The sequence below is a fragment of the Centruroides vittatus genome, unplaced genomic scaffold, assembly GCF_030686945.1.
Source record: "Centruroides vittatus isolate TY-2023 unplaced genomic scaffold, ASM3068694v2 contig_976, whole genome shotgun sequence".
Taxonomy (NCBI): domain Eukaryota; kingdom Metazoa; phylum Arthropoda; class Arachnida; order Scorpiones; family Buthidae; genus Centruroides; species Centruroides vittatus.
This window is the reverse complement of record NW_027122649.1, coordinates 1,831,879-1,845,035: the sequence shown is the minus strand read 5'-3', so window position 1 is coordinate 1,845,035 and position 13,157 is coordinate 1,831,879. Positions and strand designations below refer to the sequence as shown.

At 28.0% G+C, this 13,157-nt stretch overlaps 1 protein-coding gene across 2 annotated transcripts in view; it reads right to left on the bottom strand.

Moving 5' to 3' along the window:
- The window catches only part of LOC136985734 (unconventional myosin-Va-like), a 162,929-nt gene that overhangs the window by 127,644 nt on the left and 22,128 nt on the right, over positions 1-13,157 (bottom strand). For both annotated transcript variants that reach the window (XM_067283071.1, XM_067283073.1), the window contains exons 6-8: positions 12,591-12,747; positions 4,865-5,090; positions 1,395-1,502 (exon numbers count right to left, since the gene is read on the bottom strand). In XM_067283071.1, coding sequence (XP_067139172.1) covers positions 1,395-1,502; positions 4,865-5,090; positions 12,591-12,747 — 491 coding nt within the window. The remainder of the gene's footprint in view (positions 1-1,394; positions 1,503-4,864; positions 5,091-12,590; positions 12,748-13,157) is intronic.

Below are 13,157 nucleotides of genomic sequence, written 5' to 3'. Positions count from 1 at the left end.
ACCTAGTGAACATTGTCACTGGTCTTAGTGTAGTGCCAAAATTTAGCAAGACCAACTATTTTTTAGCCATAAAGACTTTTCTGATGAGTTTTAGTATAAACAAACAGGTTGTACTGTACATGACATTGCTAATATCAAGCAGTGTTGTATTCAAAAAACAGAAAAGTGGCATCAAAAGAAACCAAAATGGACGAGTTTTTTAACAAATCATAAAATCAAGCAAAGTGCTAATGAACATATGTAATTTGCTTCTTTTTATGCTTACAGTACGTACAGTTTTCATCAGCTTTGTTGTACACACGTATGACATAATATACAACCATATAAGGCATAATATACATGTACATTACAAACATGTCTTTTTATTGAACAAAGAAATCTCAAAAGTTGTAATAATTTCAAGTACTGGTATTTCTTATATATATAGGAATTTAAATAAAAATTTTTTCAAACAACAGATATTTTCCAGGGTGTGTGGGAAATCTGTTGTTTGCAATATAACAACTACTTGGAACAACAGATAATTTTTGGCTGCCCAAGCAATCTGTTAAAATAAGATTCTTCTGTGTGTATATTATGACCTTACTTATTGAACATTGAGAAATATCAATATCATTTTTATCAGAATTTCCAGAGTTGTTCATAAAGTATGACTTACTTAAAGTGCTTCAAAAATGATTACAATGATCTTGGCAGATAAGACAATAGTTGAATCATAAAAAAGGCCTTGAAAATTGGGGGTAGTCTTATAGGACAGATACAAAAAATAAAAAAATAAATAGATTGAAATTTATATAAATTAAAACCATTATAGTAAAACAGACAAACTGTAATTATTTACTAGTAGAGAGTAGGGTATGTCCAGAAAATAGAGTAGCCCATAGGGCGTTTTTTGTGAATAGTCAAGGTCATTACCCAAATGCCTGAATCAGTGCGAATGTTTGCAACAATCACAAGGCAGTGCTGCCAGATGCAAGAAAATAAAATTTGTTCATTCGAAAAATTATGAATAGGACATAATTCTGTATATGCTATATAGTATTATCATCCAGATGATGATCACTGATCTATACTAAATTCATAGGCCATTGATAGTTTGGGGGTTGTTTTATAGGACAGATATATGCAAAAACTATAAAACTTCAACAAAAAATTTACACCTCATCTGAAGGTCGTCTTATCTGCTGAGATATACGGTAGATTTTTTGTGAAATTATCAAAGCTAATTCAAACAATTTCTACATTAATTCAAGGAGTCAACTTATTTATTTATAATTAAACATTTTGAGATTTTTTGTCTTATTGTCAAATCAAGCACTTAACTAATTCCAACATAGAGAAACCTAAAATCTGCATATTTTAAAAACAAACTATTTATAAACAAACTCACATACCTAAAAGATTAAATGCATTTCTAGTTTCTTGAAAGCAAGCAGCATCATTAACACTAGGTATCGTAGGAGACTCTCCTTGATTAGTGTAATGAAATTTTTCACAATTATCTGTACAGAAAAAAATTATACATTAAATTTCATATTTATATTTAAGTTCATTAATAACTAAGAATATTCATTGCATCACTTGGAATCAATATACACTCAATAAATACTCAATGTATCATTTATGCTACATTAAGTAATTTTTTTATAGACAGTTTCCAACTTTTGGTTGTTATGTGTTCCTAAAAATTTGTACAAAAGTCAAAGTCAAGCAAAAGAATTTGGAACCTAAGAAAGTTTTAGATTCTTAAAGTAATTATACAACAAAAAGTATAAATTATTACTTAAAATGTTAGAACCATAAATTAAACATAAAACAGGCAAAAATCATTAGTAAAAATTAATTTTATTGTGTTAACAAAACCAAAATTGGCATAAAGTACCTACTGCATAAAGTTTAAGATTTTTGTCTGTTGGCTGAAAAATATATGAAAGTGTAAATCAAAAGTTTTTTATTGTTTATATCAGTGGTAGTTAACCTGAACCCTACCGCCCACTAGTGGACAATTTGAGCTTTTGTGGTGGTTGGTAGCGGTTTCGTTTGATGCTGAAGCCACTTTCTGTTATCACCACGCATCTATGACTCACTGACAGATCAAGTTGTACTGTAACAGTAGCCATCACTCAAGTTCAGCTTGTTTTGTGGTGAGTTGGTGTTGCCAGATTTAGCTACTTTTTTCAGTTTGATATAAAAAAACACTTGGCACACTGGCAAATAAAATTTGTGTATTATAGACATATGCAAAATATAAATAAAAAAATAAATTTAACTATATATTTTTACTAAACTGCCACTCAAAAATTGCAAGTACTTTGCAGTTGCACTAAATTAACTTACTGTGGAACTAATGGGCAGTTAGAAAATTTTACTACCAATAAAAATACAAAAATGGGCAGTAGATATAAAAAGGTTGACTATCCTTGGTTTATATGGTCATTGAAGTGTGAGATTGAATTGCTCTCGTTTCTTTTAATTTGTATACAAAATTTTTCATCATCATGTTTATTTCACAAAGAAAAAATATTCTGTTACTCTCTCACTTTCTATATTTTCTATATAAAACAATTTTTTTCTTTTAAACAAATTTCAGTGAAGTATTTGTACTAGGTCCAGTCTCTCATATTATTATTATTAATTATTATAAAAAGCTTTATTTTTGAGGTAGGGTGAGTCTTTAAAAAAACTGTAATGTAAAATTTTCATTAAGTGTAATCCTCTGAGATGCAACACAATATCTATCTTCCCATCCTCTTGACCTTTAACTACCACAATTTAATACTATCAATATCCCTGACAAGTTTCAAAGTTTTTGGTTCCTCAAATCCTGAGATATTATGCAAAATAGTGACACAATTTTTTGAGTTGTTTTTTACATTTTTTTAGCTCATGGAGTGTCAAAATCAAAAAAAGGGGAGTCAAAATTTGGCCAATCACTATCCTATGTTATACTCTATAACAGCCATAAAAGTAAAAAATGTCTCTATGCATTGAATATGATCTTAGAATCTGGATGTTTTTTAAGCTATTGTGGCCATCAGCCATATTATAATTTGTATATACAGTAGAGCATCGATTATCCGACCCCCGATTAACCGACTTATCGATTAACCGACCGCGTTCTAGTCAGCAAATTCAAATGTCCGCTAGTGATGTGACGCTACAATATTTGGTTATGTCTTGGCTAATTTAATATTATTTTTGTTAAATTTTTGCATGTTTTAGCTGGCAGCACTGGCTCGACCATGAAGGGAGGCTAGTATTTAAACCAGGCCTAATACACTATACTAATAATGTATTTTTTCATACTTTTCGGTTATCCGACTTTTCAGTTATCCGATCAACTCTAGTCTCCAATTAAGTCGGATAATCAATGCTCTACTGTATATAAACTGGAAATTTTTTTAAAAAAATCCTTACAGGCCATCTCAAACTCAAAATACAGCATAAAGAATGCAGATACTCTGATATCAAAATTGGAGGGTGGAACAATCCTCCCGGAATATGAATATAGGCACGAGGGACTAGAGAACGCCAAGAGAATTGGAGAACATCTAGGACGAACAGCCAAATAAGGAAGAAGGATAAAAGACCACTATTGTGAAAGGGCACTTCCTTGAGGATATCGGTCAATCAACATGAACCCGGGTACTTTCTATCTATTTCTATATACTTTCTATCTTTCCTAAGTCTATCTGTTTCCCTATTATATTAGTTTTAAGGTAGTTATAAGTTTAGTTTTTAAGTTGGTTATAAAGGTTTCATGTTACATGCGCATGTATTATTGCTTGTATGCAAATGAGTGGCAACCTCTTTCCCAGTGAGGATACTATGGTAAAATTCTGTCAAGTTGGGATCAATTGTAAATAAAATAAAAAAAGGAGAACCATGTTCTGAGAGTAATAAAGCAATATACAATTGTATACATATGTCTTTGTGTTCCTATTTGTAACGTTTATTCGCAGACTTACAAACCTCTCGATATGAACAACCGCACTATATCTAAGCTAAGCTATATCTTTGTAAATTTCAAGCAACTCTAAATGATTAGCCAATGTTGTACAATAAATTGGCTTAATTATGGTCTAATAAGACCACATTGCTAGTCTACAAATGCTGAAAGGAATGTAAAAATAGATACATTTTTTGGAGTGATACTGATGTTTTTAATAAGATGAAAAAAATGTTTGTTCTTGTATGAAATTTAACATGGATATTCAAATTTCTAATTTCTTATGTTGAAGTCATCCAGTGACTGTTTGTATTAATTATTTAATTGGATATTAAGTGTGTGACAGGAGATGGATATTATACATAACATAAGCCATCTGTCATAGAAGCTTATGAAATCTGTATACAAAATGTACACAAGTATATTGTCACATTGTTTAATACATTTATATAATCTGTGAGAGTACTAATTTTTACATTTTATATAAGTATAAAATGTGAAAGTTAATTAAATATTTAAAAATTATATCTTATATAATTTAACACACTAAAAAAATTAAAAAAGATAAAATATTTTATGCTGATTATTTTAAGACAACATAAAAATTATTGTATTAAATTAACATTCCAGCAGAGAGTAATAAATCAAACAACTATTTCTCATCATGCTAAAAACCAATGAACAAATAGTAATTACCTAATCAGATAATTAGTACAATCTGCTGAGATTTTCAAAAATGATTTCATCAAAATCTATCATCATCATCATCATTTATGTTAATGTATTAATTTTGCAAATGATTTTTAAGACATGTATATTTATTACATATACACAAGCACCTACTCAGACAAATACATACATCAGATAATAAAAAATATACCTACATATTGAAATGGATATAATTTCAATATTTACCTAATTTCAGAATGCGAAGTTCCTCTAAATCTGATGAAGCACAAAGTTGATAAAATATATGATAATTTCTTTCATCTGTAGCTTGAAAAACAACACGAGATTTCTCCAGTAGATATGTTCTCATATTTGCTCCAACAATATTATATTTAGTATTGAAATCGATTTCTATGTACTTCCCAAATCTTGAGCTATTATCATTTCTTGTGGTCTTGGCATTTCCAATTGACTACAGAAATTACTGAAATTATTTTTTTTGCAAACTATAAGAAATATATGTTCAAAATATTTAAATTCTCATATCAAAATTCTTTACAATTCCTTAATAAGAGAGTAGAAAGAATTATTAATAAAATTTCTGTTTATTAACTTTTAGTACATGAGAATCAACTGTAATTAATAATTTATTTAACATTACAAAAAAGTTGAATCTTCAGTAATTTGAGGATAAACTAAAACTGATAGTAAATACAGTGTGTCCATAAATGTTTTATCCAATTTTGAAAATTTATTACTCAGCAAGTCTTCAAAGTACATATACAAAGCAAACACAAACTGAAAGAGCAGATCAAAGTTTATTTAAACATAGAAAGAAACTAGTCAAGTTCAACATCAGCACTACAAGTAGCTTGATAACATCATACCAATATCTAACCTCTTGCTACATATTGCACAGCCTGAAATAAAGAAGGAATTTAAAATGTTACATTCTAGCAAGAAAAGGCTGTACCTCACTTCCATAACAATATGAGGTCATACCTGGTCATACATCTGCTCCAATGTTGGATTAGATGTGAAGGCCTTTTGGAATGACTTCCCAGATTTCCTAGACATCACATCCTGGATTTCTTTCTATAAAGATTTGTTAAAGACAGTGTCTATATCCCCCACTATCAACAACGATTGGAAAGTTAAAGCAATAAATAAATGATTCCTGTGCTAAAGCACAACTGATCCTAACACACTGCATACTGTGTGGCAAAAAGTTGAATATTGATATGATGTCATTCAAGTTACTTGTGGTGCTTATGTTAAACTTGACTAGTGTCTTTCTGTGTGTAAATAAGCTTTTTGAATTGTTATTTCAATTCATGTTGTTTCATGTATGTACTGTACCTTGCAGACTTGCTGAGCAATAAATCTTCAAAGTTGGAAACAATGTTTACAAACACCATGTATATTTATTTATGAAATTATTAGACTACTGTATCTGTAAAAATAAATATGTATTAATAGAATTAATTATATATTCATATCTTTCTGATATTGAAATATGTTTTTTAACAGTAATTTCTTTAAATTATAAAAATTTTTTTATAATTTCAAAAAACCAATTTTTTAGTATCAGTAGGTTTTTCTTATCGATACAATTCTAGTAGTTCATTTTCATATTACAGAAATATTATAATTTGAAAATATTATACAGATTGAATTTATTATTTCCTATAACTTAAACTTTACTCTATATCTAAAAATATATTTTTCTATAGATCCTATAACAGAAGCTTGAATATAAGGCTTATTTATTTTTTTATTAAAATTATTTCAACCAAAACATATGCTTGAGGATTACATATAGCAGCGATCTGCAACCTTTCTGACCTCACGGACCACTAAACTCACAATTTTGAATTCCACAGACCACTATCACGAATTTTTTTTAAACGATACATAATCTGTAAAATAATGATCATAAAAGTTCGATTTTCCTACATTAATATGAAACTTGCTTGTTTAATTATAACAAATTAATGCAAGCCTAAAGTTCATTGCTGCTTGTTTGAAATAAGTTTATGGATTCTTAGTGCTTTTCCACAAAGGACAACAATCACACTCCCAATATTGTTTATTATTTAATTGATAATAGTCACTTTGTATTTGGTTTTAGATTTGAAGAAAAACACCCCAATGAGTGAAAAAAGCAACTAAGCATTTTGCATTTCTTTTGTAATACTTCATGTAACCTTCAGTTGATCAATGTCCAAATTTCTCCTCAGACCACCCAAATTTTCTCACAGTCAGAAACTGGTGGTCCATACCATCAATGGCCCACAGACCACCAGTTGCCAACCACTGATATATAGTATATATTAATTTTGCATGAACAAATGAGCCTATTAATAATTTTATGAGCATACTGAGTGAAGTACATTACAAATACATTTTATTTAAAAATAATTATTCTAATATTCTTATTCTATTAGTCTTGAAGAGAGACATTATTTATTAACAATAATGAAAACATTTAATTTTACTTTAAAATCTCATTTATCCAAATCATGATTATCTGAAATTCTGGTTTACCCAAATCCAAATAAAAATGCAGTAAGATTAAAAGTTAATAAAAAAATTAAAGCTCAAGATTAGATGATGATTGCCATACTAGGACATATGACTTTTATTTGGTTGTGACACTTTGTCATGATAGAATGCCATTCCTAATTCATCATTTCATATTTAATTATGTTTGTGAACCATTTCACATTTGCAATTCATTGTATTATAGATACTCTACTGTTTAAACATTGTTGTGACAGTTCTTATTCTTGTTACAAGAAAAAGAATGAAGATTGCTGTTACAATAAAGTAGAATAGATACATTTCTTTAACCTCAACAATTCAAATTTTTCAAAATTCTTAATTATCTAAACTTTTCTTTATCTAAATTGGACCTGATCCTATGATATCTGGATAAATGTATTTCTACTTAATTTAACCGTAACTTTCTACTTTCTTTAGGCTTACATAATTTTTACATAAATATCAATAGTGTTTTATATAAACATCCATAGTGTAGTACACAATCATACAGACAATCATAGATATTCTTCCTTTTTACAATTCCTTTGTATTTATTTTATTTATTTATTTATTATTATTATAAACAAATTATACAACTGAAATTCTTAAACTTATAGAAGTTTTTAAGAACTTTTACTTTTCTACAAACAAACTTCAAGAAAAACAACTATTTATATTTGAACTGCTTGAGAGAACAAAACTGTGCCAAAATGGAAATTTTAAGACAAAGAAAACAAAACTATAATTGAACTATAAATCTGATTAATTTTATTTTAACATTTATTTTGTCCAAAATGTATTTGGTTCTGAAGCAATGCTTATATGAATAAAGCAAGAAACAAATATCCAATATGATACAGATAGCCTATCTTTATTATATATTAGAAAAAGTATAAAAATGTACTTTAAACATAAAACTTTGTTCTTCAAGTAGCTTATCTACTTAATTTCATTTCATTTGGAATAAATTTTAATTTAATAATGAATTCATTGAAATGAATCTATTTATTTTTATTTAAAACATATCCTTTTAATAAAATTAGAATACAAAAAAGAAAATATATGAATATACAAATGCTCTATAAAATGTTAAATTATAATTACTAATGTAAATAGTATATTGTTTGTAGTAATTCAAGAAATTTAAAAATAAATTTTGTTTACAAAGAACTTTAAATCTTATTAATAAAATATTAATATTTGTCTTTAAATAAAAAGAAGATAAATATCTAATAAATTCAATGCATTTTGACACTGAAAGTATTTTATGTTCTTCATTCAATATACCAATGATAACTAGTATGCATCATATTATATAAACAAATATAGTGGTGTTCGGATTAATTGGGGTTGGACCACATTTAGATTTTTAATTTGTTTGAATTTACAAATATATACGTCTATTAGCATTTTAAGCACTGTAAATTCCAAACACACTGTCAATCAAGTGTTAAATTCAAGACAGTATTTCATAAAAAATGTAAGAATACTTACAAAGATTAAAAATATAATTTATAGAATCATTATATTTAAACAAAATATACACTAATTATAATTTCAAAATTAAAAAAGTTACACAAGGCAAACAAAATCAACTTCCAGCATAAAAATTATGAGAAAGCAAATGTTTTTGATCGTGTTAAACAAGCATCTTCAGGCTAACTAACCTTTACAACTGTTAAAACAAAAGGACTGCCATCTATATGTTATTAAAGATATTAGAAAGAGAGAGAGAGAGAGTGGGAGAGGGTTTTTAGATTAAAGATCACAGATTGACTTCCATGAAGGAAGGGAAAATCTATATCTCAAAAGTTTAAGCAGCATTTTTTTCTAATAGTTTTTAAATCTCTTAACTGTTCAAAATATCTAAGGCATTCTTTGTGGGTGGTGCTATGGAGGTGTGTATGGTCAAATGGGATATCTATGTCAGGGTTGAAAGCAAAGGTTGCTAACATAGTGTTGGCCAGCCCTTTCAAGACGGAAGTCTAATGTTCTTTGAGGCAGGTGTTTAAAGGTTGCCCCTTAGCACCCACATACTCCAAGTTGCAGTTGGTTCTGTGATCTGTAACAGGAATACAACACATACCAGATTGGAGGAATGTATCTGGATAGTCTTTAGCATTGTGAAGAAGGAGAGACTTCTTTTGAAAGCTAATCAAAAATTATTATTTCTGGCAATTTCCTTGTACAGGGCAGCTAGTTTTCTGTTGTACATGACAACCTTATATATGGTATCTTGGGAGCAATTATTAGGCATGACAAGTGATGGAGGAAAATGACAAATTACCATATTTACTCACATATAGGATGAGGTGTCACTTTAAAGATCAAAATAAAGAAAATTAGATTTATTAATACAATTCTAATTTTATTTTGTTTAATCACAAGTAAAATATCAAATGCACATAAATGCACACATTGTTCTGCAAAAATTACTGGCATTTTAAACTTCAAGAAAAATCCTGTAAAATCGACAACATAATTTGTTCATATAAAGCTGGACAATTGGGAACCTTTTAGCCAATTCTTAATAGTTGAATTCACTCTTCGTCAATTACTCTCATGAGTTTCTCTAAATTCTGATTTCCAAATAATCATCTGTTTTCACGTGGGAATGAATTAAAACTTATATTGGACTCCCGTGTAATTTTGGAATTCAATTCAAAAGCTTTACTTTTCCTATTGCTATTCATCTTTACCTCTGACAATATACAAGAACAATTCAAATAACCCAGATAAAATACTTTTGTTTTTAAACACCAGAAGATAAGAATCCAGTAAAAAGTACAAATACATGGTTCACAAAATTTATTGCAAAAATGAAAAGAATCCTTCGCTCAAGCGTATAGGATGACCTAGGTTTTTGAAGCAGTGAAAAATGAATAAAAACATTGTCTTATATTTGAGTAAATACAGTAGATCTTTGATGGTATTTAGAGAGTAGCCATGTAATCAGGCGTACTGGGCAGTAGTTTGGAATTCCTTATTCCTCTCTTGAGTGTCAGACAAATGGGTAAAGACTTGACAAATTAGGGCACAGAAGCCAGCATCTTAAAGGTGACCAAATATATCATGGAAAGGGGCAGGGATAAAGATCAGGTGGTGTGTAGGCTTCCAGTAGACTTTAGTTGAGATGCATCCATTGGATAAGTAAAGCTACAGGTACAGGAAGTGAACTTCTTGCTTGCTGTCCTGTTCCATGCAGAAACAAAGGCCATAGAGGTTGGTGTTGCAGAAAGGTTGTGCCCTCAAAGATAAAAAAGGAAGTGTGGCATAGGGAGCAGTAAATAATTTTTCTTAGTTAAAATTAAGTTTTAAATTATATTCATAAGCCATATTTAATGAATTACAGTTGAACCTGTCTATTTCAAACATATTTATCTCAAAATTCATTTTTCTGCCATGCTTTTTCAGCATAAACTCAATATATTTTTCATGTTTATCTCAAATAATTTTCTCCCAAAACCTATATCTCAAATTATGAACTGAAGTGTCTATTACAAATTCAAAGCCCAGCAACTACATTCAGATAGCATAAATTGTAGCTGAGAAACAGCTCTTTCAATACAGTACATAATTGCAATTAATGCTGCCTTTCTCCAATTGACTACAAGTTTGATTTGTGTCTTATTGATTGAAGAAAGTCAGGCATCAGGAATCAGAATTTTTAAACTATTGACAAACTATTACTGTTAAGGTATGTCAAAAATGTTTTATTTATGTTTAAAAATGTTATGTACCTAACATATGAATGTACTGTACTTGCTATTGTATTAATAAAATACTATACCTCCAATCAAACCTATTACCATGAGATATAGAGGCTGTGTAAGAACTTCTATATCTAAAAAATTTTTTCTTGTTCCAATGAGATTCAATATAGACAGATTCAACTGTATATAGAAATAAATCTTTGGAATTCTGCTCCTGAAGCCATAGTTTTGCTAGTACATGTTAATTTCATGTCATGTTGACATTTAACTAAACACTGTTGCAAAAAAACATTTCATTTTAGCCACATCATATCAATCAATATACCCATAACAACAACATATATAAAACACTTAAAACTTTTCTATAAAATATTATTCTGTCATAAATTGTCAAATATATTTCACAATTTATGACAGAATAATATTTTATAGAAAACTTTCAAGTGTTTTAGAGCTTTCTGTAACAAGAAGTAACTCATACAAAAAAATTAGTAATTAGGAAGATGTAACACAACTGGAAAGAAACAAAATGAAAATATTCAATGCACTCCTAAAGAATTTTTATAGCTATAACAATTTTAATATAAAGAACATCTTGTAAAAACGCATTATTAAATCATAAGATTCAGAGAAACATATTTTAAGTTTTGTGTAGATTCCAATCATAAAATTTATCATCTACCTTCAGAACATTTTGTAATTGAAAAATTAGAACATTTTAAACTATGTAAATAAAATGTTCAAATATTTCAAAACTTTTAAAAGCTATTTTTCAGTTCTACATTCTGTTTTAAAATGTTCTGATCAGTTTAATTATTTTAATTATTAGTTTTTACTTATTACTTTGTCTTCAATTTATGATTAAAGGGCAAATATTGTATCAATCAATGAATAAAATAGTTAATCTGATTTAAATTTTTATTCTTTATATGTATTAAATTTACTATATTATTAAATAACTATTTCACATGCAATTAATATTTATATGCATTTATATTTAAAAACCTTTATTTAAATAAAATCATCTATAAAAGCAATAAGATAAATGTTTTGAGAACAAATCACATCTTTACTGTGACTTATGAATCGGCTGGTTAACAAGAGGGCACCACATTTGACTTATGGTCCTAAATTCAGTTAAAAATCTGTTTACTTCTGATTCCTTTTTATATTTTTGTAGTTTTTATTATTTCTAAAAACTTGTAAACTAGATATGTAAGACATAGTAGATCAAGCATTTTAATGTCGTGTTTTTAGCTGCATTCTGAAATATCAGAACAAGAAGTTCTTTAAACTGTTTTAAATAAAATTTTCTTTTGGAGGATCTAAGATTTGAAAAGCTTTGGTCTCAATAACATTTATCTTCTTGTTTTCATGAGTTTCTTTATTTTAGTGTGTTTTTTAGACTTAAAATTGTCATAAAGACTTGTAAAGATATCTCAATCTTTATTTTCTAATAACAAAATTCATTTGTACTTTCATTAAGTTTTATTCTTAACTTCAAAATAAGACCCTGAGAATAAAAATTTGATTAAACTTTTATTTAAGAAATTAAAAGATGGAAATATGAAATTAAAGTAATATGTGAATATCAAATCAATAAACTTAAGTATAATTCTGGATTTCAGATATCTGAATGCAATAATTCACTCATTTAAGAATTTATTCTGTATAAAATTAATACCTTTCTACTCAATAATTTCTATAATACTTACTTCCATAATAGGATTAGAAGCCAATACTTTTTTCTCAATACAGGTTTCTGTTGAAGAACCCCCAACAGTAGCAAAGTACCTCATTGCATATTTTGCAGAAACTGTTTTACCTGCTCCTGATTCACCACTCACAATAATAGACTGATTTTTACTTTCTCTAAAGGAAGAATAAAATAAATTATAAAACATTAATGAAATCTCAGATGTTATATACATATATATTATATACATTGTAAAAACATTCTATAAATAAAGAAAACATGATAAACTACAATAAAAGCGTTAATCTAGCACTAATGGACCAGAATGATGCTGGATTATTGAAAATGTCAAATTGTCAAATTTTTTGCATTTTTACAAATTTGATTAACTAGTTGTACCCAACAAAATAGTTACTATAAAAAGATTGTTGCTACATTACAAGTAAATAGGGAAATAAAGCAGTAAATAAATTTATTTACATAAAAGTTATTAATATGAGACACTTTCTCAGTAAACAATATTTCGTGTGTTAATACTTTCAGAGATGGGTATTCATTTCTGAAAATTAAACCAACAACATTTAAT